This window comes from Coregonus lavaretus (genome assembly GCF_964263955.1).
Source record: "Coregonus lavaretus genome assembly, chromosome: 25".
Classification (NCBI taxonomy): domain Eukaryota; kingdom Metazoa; phylum Chordata; class Actinopteri; order Salmoniformes; family Salmonidae; genus Coregonus; species Coregonus lavaretus.
Window position 1 is genome coordinate 3,016,621 of NC_140012.1, and position 23,142 is coordinate 3,039,762.

The 23,142-nt window shown below is 43.0% G+C and overlaps 1 protein-coding gene across 1 annotated transcript in view; it reads left to right on the plus strand.

Annotated features, from left to right (window-relative positions):
* Positions 1 to 224: 224 nt before the first annotated feature.
* The window catches only part of LOC311101057 (ATP-citrate synthase-like), a 97,985-nt gene continuing 75,067 nt past the window's right edge, over positions 225 to 23,142 (plus strand). Inside the window, exons 1-7 of the mRNA XM_084142093.1 lie at positions 225 to 370; positions 6,280 to 6,471; positions 10,228 to 10,350; positions 12,286 to 12,348; positions 14,040 to 14,230; positions 17,683 to 17,762; positions 21,475 to 21,605. Coding sequence (XP_083998219.1) covers positions 6,313 to 6,471; positions 10,228 to 10,350; positions 12,286 to 12,348; positions 14,040 to 14,230; positions 17,683 to 17,762; positions 21,475 to 21,605 — 747 coding nt within the window. The 5' untranslated portion in view covers positions 225 to 370; positions 6,280 to 6,312. The remainder of the gene's footprint in view (positions 371 to 6,279; positions 6,472 to 10,227; positions 10,351 to 12,285; positions 12,349 to 14,039; positions 14,231 to 17,682; positions 17,763 to 21,474; positions 21,606 to 23,142) is intronic.

Sequence of the window (23,142 nt, forward strand, 5' to 3'; positions counted from 1 at the left end):
GTTAGTTTAGAGAATATACTGGTATAGATAGGTCGTGAGCGGCCTCACACTCCAGTACAGTAAGTGTCGGTGTATGCAAGTCAGTCGGTTACGATTCGTCAATAAAACTTAAAGAAGAAGAAACCTTGCCCACTGGTAGTGGGCGTGAATGGCGTGGAGGGATATCCCCACGTGGTTATGTTTGAGCCAATGGAACAGCCGAGAGAGGTCGCAATCGTATCGGCAGATTATGGGGCGACAAAAACGAGAGAAGTGAGGTGGCAAGAGAGGACGGCTGTACTTGGCGTAGATTGCGGAGCCCTCTAAACTAGCTAGTTAGTAGCAACAAGGACACAATTTGTACATCCATAGGACGTGGCATTCTCATAAGGTATGATTCTATATTTTCTGACTTTCTTCATGTATAGCTACTTCGAAATTTACCTAGCGAGCATGATGCTAGGAACGTCTGGCGGGGTCGTCACTACAAAGTAATAAACCCCGCCCATTTCTTCAATGCCTCTTAACATTTTATTTTTAACCTAACCACACTGCTAACTTTATGCCTAACCTTAATTTAGCCATTTTGACTTTGTGGCAGTGGAATCTGACTTTGTGTATATAGAAGCTAGTGGAAACCCTCTGGCGGTGTCAAATCTGCCCTTCCCTACTTAGCTAGCTACTAGTGTAGTGTAGCTAGTTGTAGTTAGTTCAGCAGCGACTAAATTGCCAACAAAGTGTTGGTGAGTGTTTCCTCTAACGTTAGCTATTTAATTTAGCCAGCTAACAAGCAATTCCATCTTTAACGTGCCTGTTTAGCTAAAGCTGTTACCTACCCCAAGCCAGGACTGAGTAGCTCACTGGCAAGCTATCTAACATGTGATACACATTTTTTTTCTGTAACTGATACTGTAGGTAGTTTTGTAATCTGCGTTCAATCACCAACTCAGGAGGATGTTCCGGGCTCAATGTTAATAGCTACTTAGCTACTGCTAACCACTATCACAATAAGGTGTTGTGAAGAGTTGAAGTGTTGTGCGTCTTTGTAGCAAACGTATGTTTGTTCGTTATCTAGTTAGCTGCCTAGTAAATCAGACAGTGATAAAAGCTTTCTGTTTACAGTCTGAAATAAAGCACGTCTGTACACCGACCTTTTGTACAAGGAGCACGTGTGCGCCTAAATTGAAAAATATATGCGCACAAATAAATATATTTGATATATTAAAGTGGAACTGACAGCGTTAACAATTTTGCATATATGAAAGAAACAGGCAATCATATCAGTCAAAAAGTTTATGCTACAAAACTAACTATAACTATAAGAGGTTTTGACTCAACATTCCATGATGTACACTAAGGCTTTGTTGGCAGAATAGATGGATGCAGTTCAATGCATGATTAATATAATTCACCAATACGTTTCTTGGTAGTCCAACAAATATTGCTATCAAGTTGTAAATCACAGCTGGCCTGGTACATCGTTTGCTGCCTCCATTCGGGATGCACTGTTTCAGTTTCAATGACTCAAGAGTTTGGACAAAAACGAACAAATGTAACTAAGGCTGGGAATGTCAATACAATCAAACTAGCAATGGCAGTGATCACAAGTCAATCATAACGTGGCTAATAGGCTAGCGTATCTATTTATGCAGCACGTTAAAAACACTGAACCTGACACTAGCTAGCTGCTAGGAGCATGTCATGTCATTGGAGGAGTAGGTGAGTGACTGACTTTTTCCCCTCGTATCGTTTTTTTGGTGGCTATACACAGCTAGAGATGCAAGTGTCATTTGGTTAGCCAGCAAGGACTTGAACAACTTCACTCTGGCTATCTACTCAGATTTCAGAGCACACTCGTCTGTGTGCCAGAGCAGAGTTTAGAATAATTGATGAATTTACGAACGCGCAACCAGCTTAATATGACCGGTGTCAGTAAACGTATGCAAAAAAAAAAAGTAATAGTTAGTCACGAACACTCTAGATAACATGTAAACAGCCTAGTTAACCAGCTCTGCTAGGGCGAGTAAAATGGTCAGAGTGAGGTGTTCTCTTATTTGTCTGGAAGTAGCTAGCTAGCCAACTTTAGCCAGTTAGCTTGGTTGCAGGCAAGCTGCACAGAAGGACGAGTAGGCTACAATTCCCCATCGTTTATCTGTGCAATTTTGACGGGCAACTAGCTGAAAAAGTTTGAGGGTTTATCTAATGTTCCTTCATTTAGATTTTAGTTCATCTTGCTCTGGCTAGCATTAGTTGTTGATTTTGGTGTTGTTGATGTGCTGAACTGAGGGAGAGAGAGCCTACCTTTTTCATGGTTGTTTGATCAATAGGACTGTAAAGTTCCCAAATGTAAGAGGACTCCCATGGTATTTAAATATTTGCAGGAATCCATTCAGGTGTATTTTGTGGGGGTTGGCGAATACGTTCTAAAGCCTTGCTGTTACAACTGCCTGTAAACACACAGTCCAGTTCAAAGTGAAGGATTGCAGGCCTGTGTGCCGAATGGCTTGTTTGCATAAAGGCCTACTGTAGCTCTGGTTGGCAATGGTCCACCGGTCTGCGTAGACTCCGGTCCTGGACGAGACAGATGTTTTATTTACTGCAGTGTCTACTAATAGGCCGGCAGGTAGCTTAGTGGTTAAGAGCGTTGTGCCAGTAACCGAAAGGTCGCTGGTTCTAATCCCCGAGCTGACTAGGTGAAAAATCTGTCTGTGCCCTTGAGCAAGGCACTTAACCCTAATTGCTCCTGTATGTCGCTCTGGATAAGAGCGTCTGCTAAATGACCAATTTATTTATTTTATTTTATTGTCCAAACGCACAGCCGCTTTCTCACTCTATACTGCTATAGAATTTTCACAAATGTCTTAGGATACATCATTCCCAAACATTCTAAAAATGTGTGAAATTACCATATCTAAATGCTTACTTGTCAGTTTTTAGTTTTACATTTTTTAAAATGTCATACTTCCTGGGGGTTGAACAGATTTGAATAGATTTCGTGTTACTAAAATGCTGTCAGTTCCAAGTTAAAGCTAGAACCCTTAATTTATCTAGGCGCACTGGTGCTCCTGAATTACAATTCCAGGTCACACAGCAAAATATTTAGGCGCATATGCGAGTAAAATCGTATCTCTGTAGAGCCCTGTAAAGCACTGCAAAAACTTGGAACGTTTCCTTACCAGCCAGAATGTTGAATAAAATTACATATGAACTTACTCTACCGTTTGTCTGTGTGGTTGGTCCTTATTCGGGTCAAAATTAAGAGACACAATAGCCACATGAAAGTATTATTAATGGACTTTTGAAAACGCCTTTGATATTTCTATCACCTGGCACATGTGCAAAACCATGTAAGCACCTGCTAGACTTTGGTTAGCATGCACTACTTGCCTTTACCTCTGTCTTGTGTGCATGCCTTATTGATGAGCAAACAAATCGTGATCGCCATACACCGAGACCTGCTTTTTGAAGTCGGTTTAATAATACTTCCCTGTGGCTATTTCTTCTAAAACTTCCACCAGCAGAAGGATGAAATCAGAGGAAGACAGGTAGAGTAAGTTCAAATGAGGTGTATTCAACATTCTGACTTGTAAAGGGACTGTTTTGAATTGTTTTTATCTAAACGTTAGAGATGAGCGTAGGTTTGTCCAGTCCACACTCTGATTCGCAGAGGCTAGCTAGCTACTATGGGCCCTGATTGGGTTGATATTATGTAATTTACCCTTGCACTATATTTTACTCATAAAGGATTTCAAATAATGTCTCATGGATTTTAATATTGGCATGAATTTATGAACAGCAACCTATTGCTAAGTCATGGCTGACTCTGTCGGGGAAGGATGATGGCTACATAGCTTATGCAAATGCCTGATGACGGTAATCAATCAATTATTAAGTCATCTTTTACTTGGAAAGTATTTCATGTCAGTGTTGTGTCAAAAATCATTGTAGCTGGGCTTCCCGAGTGGCACAGCGATCTAAGGCACTGCATCACCCAGGCTGTAGTTGAGGCATCACTACAGCCTGGGGTTCGATCCCAGGCTGTGTCACAGCCGGCCGTGAACGGGAGTCCCATAGGGCGGCGCACAATTGGCCCAGCGTCGTCCGGGTTAGGGGAGGGTTTGGCCGGGGGGCTTTCCTTGGCTCATCGTGCTCTAGCGATTCCTTGTGGTGGGCCGGGCGCATGCAAGCTGTCATCATTTGAACAGTGTTTCCTCCGACACATTGGTGAGGCTGGCAGGTTAAGCGAGCAGTTGTTAAGAAACAGTGCGGCTTGGCGGGTCATGTTTCGGAGGACGCATGACTCGACCTTTGCCTCCCCCAAGCCCGTTGGGGAGTTGCAGCGATGAAACAAGATCTGGGGAGAAAAGGGGGTAAAATTACACAAAAAATAAAATACCAAAATCTTTGTAGCTAAGTGACAACGTCCAAGACAGTTAAAAATGCCTCTCAAGTCATAAAAGTTACTTAGAAGAAACGGTGTAACAGTACCCTCAAAGTATTCATACCCCTTGACTTATTCCACATTTGTGTTACAGCCTGAATTAAAAAATTATTAAATAGATTTTTTTTCTCACCCATCTACACACAATACCCCATAATGACAATGTGAAAACACGTTTTTAGAAATGTTTGAACATTTATTGAAAATGAAGTACAGATATGTCATTGACATAAGTATTCACACCCCTGAGTCAATACTTTGTAGAATCACCTTTGGCGGTGATTACAGCTTCGAGTAGTTTTGGGTATGTCTGTATCAGCTTTGCACATCTGGATTTTCTCCCATTCGGTGTGGTGACGTTTTGGCAGTTTTCTAGTGTTTGCTTGTTTTGCCTAGTTCCTGAAAGTAACCTGCGGTGTCCTTGGAGGGTGCTGTTCCCACACTGATTAGTGGGTTTGACGTGGTTGTATTTTAGGACTCCATGTTCCTGAAGAGCTGTCGTGTCTGCAAGCTGAAGAGCTGTATTGTCCCAAAGCCAGCCCAAAACCCCCTGGTTTAACATGCCATCAACTTAATTAAAGCAATCAAAATTCCAAACAGACCAGAGCGGGGGTTACATCAAAATACGTTTGAGACAGAAGAACATCGCACCTGTCCTAAAGAGTGACAGTCCAGCTGGTTTTCTTTTCCTTTGATTGAACCACAACTGGGGACAGATTTAGAAAAAGGTTTACGCGTCTTACATTTACCAGTAGACCTAAAATGAAACAACATAACTATAACATGTTTTTGGCATATATTTTCATTAGTACACAATTCCATTTGCGGTCAGGATCAGGAGAGAAATTGAACACAATATATTGGATTTCATATTCAGCAGGCTGCTCACTATTCTCACAACACACATTCTGATTGTCATCCTCTCATACAGCTCTGTCTTTAAATTCATATTGAGTGTTTGCGCATGTTGTCAGATGGTAGTCTCTTTCTGCACCATATAATAATTTAGCCTACTACTCTCGCTTCTGCCGGCTATTGATAAATCTGCACCCTGGTTTCTGAGGTCAAAATAGGCCACTAATTAAAAGGCAAGAACAAACAAAGCAGATACTCTGCAGCTATGGAGGCTTGAGTTTACCCTGACACAGTGCAATCTGCACAACAGGTGGTGACTGGTGAACAACCCTGAGCCTGAAGTAGTTCTAAGCTGACATATGGAGTTGTTTTAAGATGGTCTTACCGTGGATCATTTAGCTTTTTTGAATTTTACAACCCTTTTATGTATCCCCCCAAAAATATTAAAACAAATTTGGATAAAATATTATATTTGGCCTTTACTACTATAGGCCAGAAAAACGCATTGAATAACATATTCATAAATGGCAAAGACAGTCAAAAAATAAATCTTAATAAACAAGGTTATGAAGTGTCTGTCCTATATATAGGATATTTAAGAAAGCTCATTATATATATATATATTTATTTATTTATTTATTTATTTACACATTTAACTACTTTTTGGGCGTAGGTGCAAAACTACCTTTATACTTTAATTCATAAAAAAAAAGAAATGGTATTGGATATCTTCAGATGAGTCCTGTGACATGTGGGTGTCGAAGACCAAAACGGAGAGTCTCCCCTTTCAATAGAGTGGTCATAATAGTTTTTAGGTCAACCCGTTTCGGACGCTACATACGTTTTCGTGAGAAGACCGATTTTCGGGATGACATGGTCTGACAAACACCGGTGTGTCAATCGACTCTAGGAGGGTAACATTCCTCTTACAAATTCAAGGACTTCTGTGTGGACCGGTACTAACTGCTCCTGAATCTTTTCTGACCTCTTCCCTCTCATGCCAGGCCCTCTGCTAGATAGTGAGCCAGTGATTCGCCATGTCGGCCAAAGCCATCTCAGAGCAGACGGGGAAGGAATTCCTCTACAAGCACATCTGCACATCGGCGGCCGTGCAGAACCGCTTCCGCTACGCCAGTGTCACCTCAGAGACGGACTGGGACCGCTTGACGCAGGACCACCCATGGCTACTGACCGAGGTACAATAAAATAGTATTGTCTTCCAGCAAGGACATTTTTCTCACCTTCTTGTACATTAACAAATAATCACACAGTGCTAGGTGTTGTCACAATACCAGTTTCATGATACTGATACCCAATTTTCCTGTTTTACCTGTTTTGGCTTTGTCATTATGGGGTATTGTGTGTAAGTTGATGAGGGGGGGGAAAACATAATTTTAATTAATTTTAGAATAAGGCTGTAACGTAACAAAATGTCGAAAAAGTCAAAGGGTCTGAATACTTTCTGAATGCACTGATACATATAAAGTGGGTAAAACGGTATGTAACATTATTTAAGTGTCCAGTGTTTAATGACTAAGGTTCAAGGCAGGGTACTGGGTGGAGGCCGGCTAGTCCTGACTGTTTAACAGTCTAATGGCTTGGAGATTGAAGCTGTTTATCAGTCTCTCGTTCCCAGGTTTAATGACCTGTACTGTCTCTGCCTTCTAGAGCGGGGTGAACAGGCTCTGGCTCAGGTGGCTGAGGTCCTTGATTATCTTCTTGGCCTTCCTGTGACACCACGTGCTGTAGATGTCCTGAAGGGCAGGTAATGTGCCCCCGGTGACATGTTGAGCTGACCGCACCACCCTCTAGAGAGCCAGATGGTGCAATTGCCATACCAGGTGTTGATACAGCCCGACAGGATGCTCTCCGTCGACGGCTCGAGGTTTTCTTTGAAGCAGGCGTAGGTGTTTAGCTTGTCTGGGAGTTCGGCGTCTGTGTGTGCGACGTACAGTGAGGGAAAAAAGTATTTGATCCCCCGCTGATGTTGTACGTTTGTCCATTGACAAAGAAATTATCAGTCTATAATTTTAATGGTAGGTTTATTTGAACAGTGAGAGACAGAATAACAACAAAAACATCCAGAAAAATGCATGTCAAAAATGTTATAAATTGATTTGCATTTTAATGAGGGAAATAAGAATTTGACCCCCTCTCAATCAGAAAGATTTCTGGCTCCCAGGTGTCTTTTATACAGGTAACGAGCTGAGATTAGGAGCACACTATTAAAGGGAGTGCTCCTAATCTCAGCTTGTTACCTGTATAAAAGACACCTGTCCACAGAAGCAATCAATCAATCAGATTCCGAACTCTCCACCATGGCCAAGACCAAAGAGCTCTCCAAGGATGTCAGGGACAAGATTGTAGACCTACACAAGGCTGGAATGGGCTACAAGACCATCGCCAAGCAGCTTGGCGAGAAGCTGACAACAGTTGGTGCGATTATTCGCAAATGGAAGAAACACAAAATAACTGTCAAACTCCCTCGGCCTGGGGCTCCATGCAAGATCTCACCTTGTGGAGTTGCAATGATCATGAGAACAGTGAGGAATCAGCCCAGAAATACACGGGAGGATCTTGTCAAAGATCTCAAGGCAGCTGGGACCATAGTCACCAAGAAAACAATTGGTAACACACTACGCCGTGAAGGACTGAAATTCTGCAGTGCCCGCAAGGTCCCCCTGCTCAAGAAAGCACATATACAAGCCCGTCTGAAGTTTGCCAATGAACATCTGAATGATTCAGAGGAGAACTGGGTGAAAGTGTTGTGGTCAGATGAGACCAAAATCGAGCTCTTTGGCATCAACTCAACTCGCCGTGTTGGAGGAGGAGGAATGCTGCCTATGATCCCAAGAACACCACCCCCACCGTCAAATATGGAGGTGGAAACATTATGCTTTGGGGGTGTTTTTCTGCTAAGAAGACAGGACAACTTCACCGCATCAAAGGGACGATGGACGGGACCATGTACCGTCAAATCTTGGGTGAGAACCTCCTTCCCTCAGCCAGGGCATTGAAAATGGGTCGTGGATGGGTATTCCAGCAGGACAATGACTCAAAACACATGGCCAAGGCAACAAAGGAGTGGCCCAAGAAGAAGCACATTAAGGTCCTGGAGTGGCCTAGCCAGTCTCCAGTCCTTAATCCCATAGAAAATCTGTGGAGGTAGCTGAAGGTTCGAGTTGCCAAACATCAGCCTCGAAACCTTAATGACTTGGAGAAGATCTGCAAAGAGGAGTGGGTCAAAATCCCTCCTGAGATGTGTGCAAACCTGGTGGCCAACTACAAGAAACGTCTGACCTCTGTGATTGCCAACAAGGGTTTTGCCACCAAGTCATTTTTGCAGAGGGGTCAAATACTTATTTCCCTCATTAAAATGCAAATAAATTTATAACATTTTTGACATGCATTCTTCTGGATTTTTATGTTGTTATTCTGTCTCTCACTGTTCAAATAAACCTACCATTAACATTATAGACTGATCATGTCTTTGTCAGTGGGCAAACGTACAAAATCAGCAGGGGATCAAATACTTTTTTCCCTCACTGTAGCTGGCTTTCGCTTTATAAGCTGTGATTTTCTGGAGTCCCTGCCACATACATGTCGTCTCTGAGCCGTTGAATTGCGACTCCACTTTGTCCCTGTACTGTCATTTGATTGCCTTAGGAGTCCTAGCTGGTTTGTTTGTACACGTCCATGTTCCCAGTCACCTTGCCATGGCTAAATGCGGTGGTTCGCACTTTCAGTGTTGCGCAAATGATGCCATCTATCCACTGCTTTTGGTTAGGGTAAGTTCAAATCGTCACAGTGGGAACAATATCCTTTTATACATTTCCTGATGAACCCAGTCACTGAGTCAGTGTATACGTCGATACTATTCTGATGCGACCCGGTACATTTCCCAGTCCGCTTGATCAAAACAATCTTGAAGCATAGATTCCGATTGGTCAGACCAACGTTGAACAGTCCTTACCATGAGTGCTTCCTTTAGTGGCGTGATCTGATTTGCAGAAGGGAGGGCCTTTCAGCCGTCCAGGAAAGGAGAGTAGGTATGATCCAGGGTCCATGATGTGTAGCACAGGAGATGTGTTGATAGAATTTCGGTAGTATTTTACGTCGATGACTAAATAAAGTTATCTTGCGAGGTAATGAAGGTATTCCAGATCTGGAGAACAAAGGGACTTGAGTTCTTGTACGTTACCACAATCAGTTAATCATGAAACAAACCCCTCCGCCTTTCTTTTTCCCGGAGAGTTCTTTCCTGTCCCCGCGATGGACGGAGAACACCGCTGGCTGAATGGACTGGGACAATATATCCGGAGAGAGCCATGATTCTGTAAAACGGAGTATGTTACAGTCCCTACAGTCGCCCTGAGCTCATCTACATTGTCAAGGGACTGAACGTAAGTGAGTAATATACTCTGAAGCGGTGGATTGTATGCACGCCGCCGGATTCTGACTAGGGCCCCACTACTTCCTCTTCTTGTGCGTCAGCGTTTTGGTGCAGCCCCCGGGATGAATAGAGCTGCCTCTGGAAGTTCAAACAAAGGATCCAGGTCAGGGAAGTCGAATTTCTGATGAGTGACCAGCGATCTAATATCCCAAAGTTATTCTTGGCTGTAGGTACAAGAAAGGTTCTGAAATAGTGCCAAAAAAAAATTTTAAATCCTGCAAAGTTGGCTAGGAGCAAGAAACAGGGTGACAGTGTCTGTCAGCGCCATCTTGTAACTATCTAGTGCTTTTTTCCTCAAATGATTTTGGCTTAATGTTTTGTTTGCTTGCTATTATACTTTTGAGCATTCCTACACTGGTTTCGTGACAACCCTATCACACAACCAATATATTTACAATCACCGGGTGAACGGTAGACAAGTCCAGGCACAAAAGACAGAGAAACAATCCCCTGTGTGCTGTTGTCATGCTAACATTGGTGTTGTCCATTCCCCCTACAGCGATTGGTGGTGAAGCCAGACCAGCTGATCAAGGGCAGAGGGAAGCTGGGCCTGGTGGGCGTTGACCTGGACCTGGTGGGCGTGCGGGAGTGGCTCAAGCCCCGCCTCATGAGAGAGACCTCCGTGAGTTGATTGGTAGCTCTCTGTGTTTCTCTCTCTTTTTGCTCACGCTCTCGCTGTCTCTTTCTGAATGCATGCATTCTCCAGTGTGAAGTTTCCCCTAGTTACAGATCTATGATCAGCTTTCCCTTCCCCAATCCTAACCTTAACCAAACTGACCCCAGATCAGCATGTAGGAGCAACTTCACCCTACTCCTCCCTCAACTTCGTAAACAGAAACTCCACTGCCAGGTTCCCTGTTTTTTCCTTGGCTTGGATCCACAAAGTTTATAGCTGCAGCCAATTTGACACTGGCGGAGGTGGGTGCCTGCTGCAGGAGTTAGAAAGTTACAGGAGTTTGTGGGAGAGCTGGAGCGTGTTTGTACACCTAGTATACAGCCTTGATGTTTGCAGAATTAAAAAGGCTGGATGGGTGAAAGCAATTTGACTTTAATCTATAGGCCTAGCCATTGTAGTGCTTAGTGTAGCCTTTACAAAATCTATTTAGCCAGGATAGTCCACTCCAATAACACTTGCCACTGTTTTCCAGGGAGACCTGGCATGGAGCCATCATCTCCATTTTGCTTCCTCCCATCCTGCTTGTTCAGATCTCCAAACAAGAATGGAACTAGGCCTGCTTTTCTTATCTAGCTGTCCATCAGAGCTGCAGAGGTAGTAGTGAGATGGCGGTGCTTGAGGGAACAATGCTCTCTGCTCATTGGCAGGTTCCCCTTCCCTGACAGTGTGCTGCTCTGGGCTTGTTAATGCTGTGAATGTGTGGCATGCGGACGGGTGCCTTTTTCAGGGGCTGCTAATCCACGACACACTGCTCATCACAGCTCAACCACGAGTTATGCAATATGCCGCCGAGTTACACTGTTCCCTGTGTTCTTCACAACGTGACCACAGTATTGTCAAGCTGCGGTCAACTGTGTCGTGGATTGTGTCAACTGTGTCAGAAAACCAGTCTTCAGACTCTTTGTCCACAGTGTCCACAGTGTCCAGACCACAGGCCTTCCTCTTTTCACCTTCTAAAGAGGAAAGGATAGGAACTTTCAAAATTCCTTACAATGAGCCTGTCTGATTTAACTCGGAGGGAGCAAGTTAGGGAGACCAGGTTTTAGGGACCCGAGTCGTATTCTGACTGTTTTCCTATGGCACGGATCATCAACTAGATTCAGCCACGGGACGGTTATTTTTTTCTTCTTGAACGGATGGTTAGGGGGCTGGAACTTAATTACAAATAATTAATAGACTGCAAATTGACCGCAAGAAGCCCAAACGGATATGTTTGACTAAAACATAATAATTTTAAAACCTTGCTTACATTTGTATACAATCACATATCTCTATATTATGCGTGGGAATACTTTGGAACAGATTCTCCAAAATTAAAATCATTTGGAGCTGATTTGCTGGTGTTTTTACAGTCATATGTCCAACAATTATAAACTCTTGGGGGGCAAATAAAATCACCCGTGGACCAACAGTTGGGGAACCCTGTCCTATGGTGTGCACTAATGAATACGACCCTGGTTTGTGAACTGCGGCATGTTCACCAAGTGCCAGACAGTACTTGTTGCCATCTGTCTCTCTACTGCCATGACCGGAGGGCTCAGAGTTATGTTTAGAACCCCTGAAGCAAGGGGTCAGAGGTTATGTAATGCCAATGTCAGGAGGCTAGTACGGCCAAAACAACCTTATTAGGGCCGATGCTCTTTTTGATTTTACTGCACTTCTTTCTAGGGCCAGCTTTTCAGCAGAATGGATCATTAATAGCATTTTTCTGCAGAATAGAGCATTTATGCAGAATCATGATTTTCCACAATTGAGTGTGTTGCTTTTCCACAGTGCTTCATAATGTGAAAATACAATTCCCTCAGACAGCTTCATATCCCTTTGCCACAGAATAATACTAAACTAAATGTTGAATTAATCTATTTTACTGTTTCTCACCAGGTGGCAAAAGCGAAAGGCATCCTGAAGAACTTTCTCATTGAACCGTTTGTTGCACATACACAGGTAATTTGTGTGAGGTTGTCTTGAATGTACTACCTATGAGGAGGGGTAGCTGTACGTGGATTGGCCAATATCAATATACAGTGCATTCGGAAAGTATTAAGACTCCTTCCCTTTTTCCACATTTTGTTCTAAAATTGATTAAATAAACACTTTTCCTCATCAATCTACACACAATACCCCATAATGACAAAGTGAAAACAGCTTTTGAAATGTTTGCAAATGTATTTAAAAAACATAAATACCTTATTTACTTAAGTATTCAGATACTTTGCTTTGAGACTTGAAATTGAGCTGAGGTGCATCCTGTTTCCATTGATCATCCTTGAGATGTTACTACAACTTGATTGGAGTCCACCTGTGGTAAATTCAATTAATTGGACATGATTTGCAAAGGCATACACCTGTCTATATAAGGTCCCACAGTTGACAGTGCATGTCAGAGCAAAAACCAAGCCATGAGGTCGAAGGAATTGTCCATAGAGCTCCGAGACAGGATTGTGTCAAGGCACAGATCTGGGGAAGGTTATCAAAACATTTCTGCAGCATTGAAGGTCTACAAGAACACATTGGCCTCCATCATTCTTAAATGGAAGAAGTTTGGAACCACCAAGACTCTTCCTAGAGCTGGCCGCCCAGCCAAACTGAGCATTTGGGGGAGAAGGGCCTTGGTAGGGAGGTGACCAGAGATGGTCACTCTGACAGAGCTCCAGAGTTCGTCTGTGGAGATGGGAGAACCTTCCAGAAGGACAACCATCTCTGCAGAACTCCACCAGTCAGGCCTTTATGGTAGAGTGGCCAGACGGAAGCCACCTAAAGGACTCTCAGACCATGTGAAACAAGATTCTCTGGTCTGATGAAACCAAGATTGAACTCTTTGGCCTGATTGCCAAGCGTCACGTCTGGAGGAAACATGGCACCATCCCTACGGTGAATCATGGTGGTGGCAGCATCATGCTGTGGGGATGTTTTTCAGCGGCAGGGACTGGGAGACTAGTCAGGATTAAGGGAAAGTGAACGGAGCAAAGTACAGAGAGATCCTTGATGAAAACCTGCTGCAGAGCGCTTAGGACCTCAGACTGGGGCAAAGGTTCACCTTCCAACAGGACAACGGCCCTAAGCACACAGCCAAGACAACGCAGGAGTGGCTTTGGGACAAGTCTCTGAATGTCCTTGAGTGGCCCAGCAAGAGACTGAACTTGAACCCGATCGAACATCTCTGGAGAGACCTGAAAATAGCTGTGCAGCGACGCTCCCCATCCAACCTGACCGAGCTTGAGTGGATATGCAGAAAAGAATGGGAGAAACTCCCCAAATACAGGTGTGCGACGCTTGTAGCGTCATACCCAATAAGACTCGAGGCTGTAATCGCTGCCAAAGGTGCTTCAACAAAGTGCTGAGTAAAGGGTCTGAATACTTATGTAAATGTCATATTTCAGTTTGTATATTTATTTTTTTTGCAACAAAAAAATGTAAACCTGTTTTTGCTTTGTCATTATGGGGTATTGTGTGTAGATTGATCAGGAGAAGAAGAAAAAAAACGGAATCCATTTTAGAATAAGGCTGTAATGTAACAATGTGGAAAAAGTCAAGGGGTCTGAATACTTAATGAATGCACTGTAATATAACTATCAAAACAATCTACCTCTAACTTTTATTCCATCCCTTACTACCCCTCCTTTTGTGCTCTGCAGGAGGAAGAGTTCTACATATGCATCTACGCCACCCGAGAGGGAGACCACGTGCTCTTCCACCACGAGGGAGGCATTGATGTGGGGGACGTGGACGCCAAGGCCCAGAGGCTGCTGGTGGGAGTGGACGACAAACTGAGCGAGGACACTGTCGAGGAGCAGCTCCTCACGCACGTGCCGGGCAACAAGAAAGAGTAAGTGTCCGAGAGCCGTAGGTCAGGGGTGTCAAACTCAATCGCTGGAGGGCTTTTGTTATTTCCCTTCAGTTCATGCCCAGTTATAACCTAGACAACCAGGTGAGGGGAGTTCCTAACATATCAATTACCTTAATTGATCAATCACATACATGGGAGGTGCGAAAACCCGCAGACACTCTGCCCTCACGGAATTGAGTTTGACACCCCTGCTTTAAAGAAAAAGCTATACAGGGGTTACAGAGTTTAGTCCCTTTTCTTTTCTCCAGCACACATTTTTTTAAGCTTCACAATATTTATGGTGTGAAAGATCCGATCACCAATGCTCACAGATAGCATACGCTCAACTGCCGATGCCACATAAAACAAGGACGGAGGCTGATTGTGCGGAGGCATTTTTGTTTTTTTTGCTTGCATTGAGAAAGTCTGTCCTCTCCCCAACCTTTGCTTTCAGCTGCAGTTTTTCTTTATTTTTACTATTTTTTACATTGTATAATAATAGTGAAGACATCAAAACTATGAAATAACACATATGGAATCATGTAGTAACCAAAAGAAGTGTTAAACAAATCAAAATATATTTTATATTTGAGATTCTTAAAATAGCCACCCTTTGCCTTTGATGACAGCTTTGCACACTCTTGGCATTCTATCAACCAGCTTCACCTGGAATGCTTTTCCAATAGTCTTGAAGGAGTTCCCACATATGCTGAGCACTTGTTGGCTGCTTTTCCTTCACTGCTGTCCGGCTCATCCCAAATCATCTCAATTGGGTTAAGGTCCGGGGATTGTGGAGGCCAGGTCATCTGATGCAGCACTCCATCACTCTCCTTCTTGGTAAAATAGCCCTTACACAGCCTGTAGGTGGGTTGGGTCATTGTCCTGTTGAAAATCAAATGATAGTCCCACTAAGCCCAAACCAGATTGGATGGCGTATCGCTGCAGAATGTTGTGGTAGCCATGCTGGATAAGTATGCCTTGAATTCTAAATAAATCAGACAGTGTCACAAGCAAAGCACCCCCACACCATAACACCTCCTCCTCCATGCTTTAGGGTGGGAACTACACATGCGGAGATCATCCGTTCACCCACACCAAATCTCACAAAGACAGCGATTTGAACCAAAAATCTCAAATTTGGACAAATTTAATGTCCATTGCTCGTGTTTCTTGGCCCAAGCAGGTCTCTTCTTCTTATTGGTGTCCTTCAGTAGTGGTTTCTTTGCAGCAATTCGACCATGAAGGCCTGATTCACACAGTCCCTTCTGAACAGTTGTTGAGATGTGTCTGTTACTTGAACTCTGAAGCATTTATTTGGGCTGCAATTTCTGAGGCTGGTAACTCTCTAATGAACTTATCCTCTGCAGCAGAGGTAACTCTGGGTCTTCCTTTCCTGTGGCGGTCCTCATGAGAGCCAGTTTTATCATAGCGCTTGATGGATTTTGCGACTGCACTTGAAGAAACGTTCAAAGTTCTTAATCTTCTGTATTGATTGAAACTTCATGTCTTAAAGTAATGATGGACTGTTGTTTTCTCTTTGCCTATTTGAGCTGTTCTTGCTATAATATGGACTTAGCCCTATTTGGTAAAAGACCATCTTCTGTATACCCCCCCCCCCCCCCCCCCGCCCCACCTTGTCACAACACAACTGATTGGCTCAAACGCATTAAGACGGAAATCAATTCCACAAATTAACTTTAATGAAGGTACACCTGTTAATTGAAATGCATTCCAGGTGACTACCTCATGAAGCTTGTTGAGAGACTGACAAGAGTGTGCAAAGCTGTCATTAAGGCAAAGGGTGGCTATTTGAAGCATCTCAAATTTAAAATATAATATTTGTTTAACACTTTGTTGGTTACTACATGATTCCATATGTGTTATTTCATAGTTTTGATGACTATTATTCTACAATATAGAAAATGGTAAACAATAAAGAAAAACCCTTGAATGAGTAGGTGTCCAAACCTTTGACTGGTACTGTACATGCACTGAAACCTCCTGAGTCACAACCCCTTTAAAAAGTCTCAGTAGAACGAGGAACCTGCAATGTTCATCACCAAGCCATTTCGCTTTCGATGTTACGAGATGTTGCTTCAAAGTTTGTTGGACCGCATCTTTTAGCAATACCAAGGGACTCGCGACTGTACTTGGACTTGAGTATGAAGGACTCAGGCTACAATTCTAGGTATTGAGACGCCCTGATGAAAGCATTAACCGATACGCATTGGTGTATTTTAATAATGACTTACTAATTAGGCCACACGTTAAAGGCTTTTTCTTTCAAACCCACACAAGTGCCTGGACTTGGATTTTGTTATGCCACTTAGCATCTATTTGTGGTTATAACAGTTACAGTGCTTGGAATTTGACTGTGACTCGAGGTTTAGTGATTTCACTAGATCACTTCACGGTATTATGGTGTCCCCCTCAACATTCGGTGTCATTCTGTGGTGAACTAGTGGGAGTACTTAACATTTCCCTCTTTCTCCACTTTCCCACCCATGACAAGTAGAGTCTGACTCAATTACAAACGTCTCAGTTATTTATAGTGTTTACAGGCCATGCACTCCCCATTAGGCTGGACAGTGGATACAGTGAAATTAACTTGGATACGTCCCAATCTGCACCGCTATTCCCTAAGTAGTGCACTATATAGGGTATGGAGTGCCATTTAGGACTCATCCAAGGTCATTGCGCTGTGTCCACAATATAGTGCACTACTTTTGACCTATGGGCCCTGGTCAAAAGTAGTGCACTATGTAGGGAATAGGGTACCATTTGGGACGCTTGTCTTGTCGGTGTGGTGAGTAGCTCACTGTTTCACCCTGGGGGGTTCCAGAAGTTCAAGTGATGATTGTCTGTCTAGTATTCTGTAAACTCAGTGTGTGCATCCCACATGGCACAATATTCCATATATAGTGCACTACTTTTGACCAGGGCCGATAGGGCTCTGTTCAGAAGTAGTGCACTATATAGGGCCCTCAAATTCAACTCTGGACCTAGAAGCAAGTTCCACTGCTTTTTATATTTGTTCATTCTTCCCCTCTAATCAGGCATTGATTTACTATAGACCTGGAACACCAGGTGTGTGCAATTAATTATCAGGTAGAACAGAACCAGCAGGCTCCGGACCTCGTAGGGTAAGAGTTGAATACCCCTGATTTATAGGGAATAGAGTGCCATTGCGACAGATGTTCTAACCGTTATATTGTAATAGGGAGTAGGTTAATACAAGTTGTTTCCATTTTCATATTAATCTCACTCCATTCTTTTATTTCCTGCTAATGTGAAAACCTTTAGGAATGTTTAGATAGTTTATTATTATATATTTTAAAACCCCAATAAAAAAAGACTTATCTTGTGTACGCTTTACCATTTGGTCTTATATGCAGTTTTCCAAGATGGCTGTCCTCTGATCTAAACTGTTGATGTTTGTTTGTTGTATGCAGGGTCCTGGCCAGTTTTGTTGTGGGTCTCTTTAACCTGTATGAGGACCTTTACTTCACTTACCTGGAGATCAACCCACTGGGTAAGTACACTTGTTTTACTAAGGCTATTTTACTTGGACGTTTAATTAAGGATGCTTTCATATGTCCCTGTATGGTCCGGATCCTGGAGCTTTTTGTACTAGGGTTGGGAATTGCCAGAGACCTCACGAGACGATATTATAACGATACTTAGGTGCCAGTATGTTACGTGTTGCAATTCGGTACTGTGATTTTATTGCGATTCGATGTTCCAAACATACTGCTCACCATATGCCGGCTGCAGAGGGACAAGCCAGAGCCATGAGAACTATTTTTGATCAGTCATGGAAATAAAATTGCTGAAAACAAATTGTCTCCCTATTTAAAAAGAGATGGAGAACAACCTACAGTGCCTTCAAAAAGTATTCATACCCAATGACTTAATCCACATTTTGTTGTTACAGCCTGAATTCAAAATTGATTAAATATTATTTTTTCTCTCTCACCCATCTACACACAATACCCCATCCCATAATGACAAAGTGAAAACATGTTTTTAGAAATGTCAGCAAATTTATTGAAAACTAAATGCCGAAATATCTCATTTACATACAGTGGGGAGAACAAGTATTTGATACACTGCCGATTTTTCAGGTTTTCCTACTTAGAAAGCATGTAGAGGTCTGTAATTGTTATCATAGTTACACTTCAACTGTGAGAGACGGAATCTAAAACAAATATCCAGAAAATCACATTGTATGATTTTTAAGTAATTAATTTGCATTTTATTGCATGACATAAGTATTTGATACATCAGAAAAGCAGAACTTAATATTTGGTACAGAAACCTTTGTTTGCAATTACAGAGATCATACGTTTCCTGTAGGTCTTGACCAGGTTTGCACACACTGCAGCAGGGATTTTGGCCCACTCCTCCATACAGACCTTCTCCAGATCCTTCAGGTTTTGGGGCTGTCGCTGGGCAATACGGACTTTTAGCTCCCTCCAAAGATTTTCTATTGGGTTCAGGTCTGGAGACTGGCTAGGCCACTCCAGGACCTTGAGATGCTTCTTACGGAGCCACTCCTTAGTTGCCCTGGCTGTCTGTTTCGGGTCGTTGTCATGCTGGAAGACCCAGCCACGACCAATCTTCAATGCTCTTACTGAGGGAAGGAGGTTGTTGGCCAAGACCTCGCGATATATGGCCCCATCCATCCTCCCCTCAATACGGTGCAGTCGTCCTGTCCCCTTTGCAGAAAAGCATCCCCAAAGAATGATGTTTCCACCTCCATGCTTCACGGTTGGGATGGTGTTCTTGGGGTTGTACTCATCCTTCTTCTTCCTCCAAACACGGCGAGTGGAGTTTAGACCAAAAAGCTCTATTTTTGTCTCATCAGACCACATGACCTTCTCCCATTCCTCCTCTGGATCATCCAGATGGTCATTGGCAAACTTCAGACGGGCCTGGACATGCGCTGGCTTGAGCAGGGGGACCTTGTGTGCGCTGCAGGATTTTAATCCATGACGGCGTAATGGTTTTCTTTGAGACTGTGGTCCCAGCTCTCTTCAGGTCATTGACCAGGTCCTGCCGTGTAGTTCTGGGCTGATCCCTCACCTTCCTCATGATCATTGATGCCCCACGAGGTGAGATCTTGCATGGAGCCCCAGACCGAGGGTGATTGACCGTCCTCTTGAACTTCTTCAATTTTCTAATAATTGTGCCAACAGTTGTTGCCTTCTCACCAAGCTGCTTGCCTATTGTCCTGTAGCCCATCCCAGCCTTGTGCAGGTCTACAATTGTATCCCTGATGTCCTTACACAGCTCTCTGGTCTTGGCCATTGTGGAGAGGTTGGAGTCTGTTTGATTGAGTGTGTGGACAGGTGTCTTTTATACAGGTAACGACTTCAAACGGGTGCAGTTAATACAGGTAATGAGTGGAGAACAGGAGGGCTTCTTTAAGAAAAACTAACAGGTCTGTGAGAGCCTGGAATTCTTACTGGTTGGTAGGTGATCAAATACTTATGTCATGCAATAAAATGCAAATTAATTACTTAAAAATCATACAACGTGATGTTCTGGATTTTTGTTTTAGATTTCGTCTCTCACTGTTGAAGTGTACCTATGATAAAAAGTACAGACCTCTACATGCTTTGTAAGTAGGAAACACTGCCGATTTTGCAGGTTATCAAATACTTGTTCTCCCCACTGTAAGTATTTACACCCCTGAGTCAATACTTTGTAGAAGCACTTTTGGTAGCTATTACAGCTGTGAGTCTTTCTGGGTGAGTCTCTAAGAGCTTTCCACACCTGGATTGTGCAACATTTCAAAATTCTTCAAGCTCTGGCAAATTGGTTGTTAATCATTGCTAGACAACCATTTTCAGGTCTTGCAAAATATTTAAGTCAACTGTAACTCGGCCATTCAGGAACATTTACGATCTTCTCCAGTGTATACTCGGCCTTGTTTTAGGTTATTGTCCTGCTGAAAGGTGAATTCATATCCCACTGTCTGGTGGAAAGCAGACTGAACCAGGTTCCTCTAGGATTTTGCCTGTGCTTAGCTCCATTACGTTAATTTTTTTATTCAGAAAAACTCCCCAGTCCTTAACGATCACAAGCATACCCATAACATGATGCAGCCACCACTATCCTTGAAAATATGGTGAGTGGTACTCTGTAATGTGTTGTATTTCTGGGGCAAATGCAATAACACTTTGTATTCAGGACAGAGTTAATTGCTTTGCCACATTTTTTGCAGTATTACTTTAGTGCCTTGTTGCAAACAGGATGCATGTTTTGGAATATTTTTAATCTGTACAGGCTTTCTTCTTTTCACTCTGTCAATTATGTTATGATTACCTACAATGTTGTTGATCCATCCTCAGTTTTGTCCTATCTCAGCCATTAAACTCTGTAACTGTTTTAAAGTCACCATTGGCCTCATGGGGAAATCGCTAAGCGATTTCCTTCCTTTCCGGCAACTGAGTTAGGAAGGACGCATGTATCTTTGTAGTGACTGGGTGTGTTAATGCACCATCCAAAGTTTAATTACTTCAACATGCTCAAAGGGATATTCAATATCTTCTTTGTTTTTAGTTTTTTTTTACAGATAATTGTATGGGTAGTGAACAGAGATGAGGTAGTCATTCAAAAATCATGTTAAACACTATTGTCCTTGCAACTTCTTAAGTGACTTGTTAAACACATTTTTACTCCTGAACTTAGATTTGCCATAACAAAGGGGTTGAATACTTATTGACTCAAGACATTTTAGCTTTTCATTTGTAATTCATTTGTAAACATTTTGAAAAACATAATTCTACTTTGACATTATGGGGTATTGTGTGTAGGGCATTGACAGAAAATCTCAATTTAATCCATTTTAAATTCAGTCTAACACAACAAAATGTGGGAAACGTCAAAGGGTGTGAATACTTTCTGAAGGCACTGTATTTAGGAAAAATAATGGAGCTTTGGTGCAGGTACAGCAAACTAGCACAAAAATATTATCGATACAATATATCGTCAAATAATATCCCCATATGTAACTCGTTTATTTTTATGTTTTATCACTGTGGTATAAAGTATATGAAATGCAAATGAAATCTGGACCTGCTTGAATTATGTGAAAATGCCCTAAAAAGCCAGGCTTTTACAACCAAGCTCCCACAACAATGGCTCAGCAGTACCACTCACTTTTAATTTCTCAATGCAAATCAGCTGTTGTCTTCAACTCTCCATTTATGTATCATGCCATTTCTTTTTCTCTCCAGTGGTCACCCAAGATGGCGTGTTCATCCTCGACATGGCAGCCAAAATTGATGCCACGGCCGAATACATCTGCAAGGCCAAGTGGGGTGACGTGGAGTTCCCCCCACCCTTTGGGAGAGAAGCCTACCCCGAGGTGAGTTGGAATGAGAGGGACTAGATATGTACAGTGAGGGGGAAAAAGTATTTGATCCCCTGCTGATTTTGTACGTTTGCCCACTGACAAAGAAATGATCAGTCTATAATTTTAATGGTAGGTTTATTTGAACAGTGAGACAGAAAACAAAAAAAAAATCTAGAAAGACGCATGTCATAAATTGATTTGCATTATAATGAGGGAAATAAGTATTTGACCCCCTCTCAATCAGAAAGATTTCTGTCTCCCAGGTGTCTTTTTATACAGATAACGAGCTGAGATTAGGAGCACACTCTTAAAGGGAGTGCTCCTAATCTCAGTTTGTTACCTGTATAAAAGACACCTGTCCACAGAAGCAATCAATCAATCAGATTCCAAACTCTCCACCATGGCCAAGACCAAAGATCTCTCCAAGGATGTCAGGGACAAGATTGTAGACCTACACAAGGCTGGAATGGGCCACAAGACCATCGCCAAGCAGCTTGGTGAGAAGGTGACAACAGTTGGTGCGATTATTCGCAAATGGAAGAAACACAAAAGAACTGTCAATCTCCCTCGGCCTGGGGCTCCATGCAAGATCTCACCTCGTGGAGTTGCAAGGATCATGAGAACGGTGAGGAATCAGCCCAGAACTACACGGGAGGATCTTGTCAATGATCTCAAGGCAGCTGGGACCATAGTCACCAAGAAAACAATTGGTAACACACTACGCCGTGACAGACTGAAATCCTGCAGCGTCCGCAAGGTCCCCCTGCTCAAGAAAGCACATATACAGGCCCGTCTGAAGTTTGCCAATGAACATCTGAATGATTCAGAGGAGAACTGGGTGAAAGTGTTGTGGTCAGATGAGACCAAAATGGAGCTCTTTGGCATCAACTCAACTCGCCATGTTTGGAGGAGGAGGAATGCTGCCTATGACCCCAAGAACACCATCCCCACCATCAAACATGGAGGTGGAAACATTGTGCTTTGGGGGTGTTTTTCTGCTAAGGGGACAGGACAACTTCACCGCATCAAATGGACGATAGACGGGGCCTTGTACCGTCAAATCTTGGGTGAGAACCTCCTTCCCTCAGCCAGGGCATTGAAAATGGTGGATGGGTATTCCAGCATGACAATGACCCAAAACACACGGCCAAGGCAACAAAGGAGTGGCTCAAGAAGAGGCACATTAAGGTCCTGGAGTGGCCTAGCCAGTCTCCAGACCTTAATCCCATAGAAAATCTGTGGAGGGAGCTGAAGGTTCGAGTTGCCAAACGTCAGCCTCAACCTTAATGACTTGGAGAAGATCTGCAGAGAGGAGTAGGACAAAATCCCTCCTGAGATGTGTGCAAACCTGGTGGCCAACTACAAGAAACGTCTGACCTCTGTGATTGCCAACAAGGGTTTTGCCACCAAGTACTAAGTCATGTTTTGCAGAGGGGTCAAATACGTATTTCCCTCATTAAAATGCAAATCAATTTATAAAAAATTTCTTCCAGGACAACCTTGTACGTGGCTTGATTCATGCGTCCTTCACAAAGACATCTGCCCGATT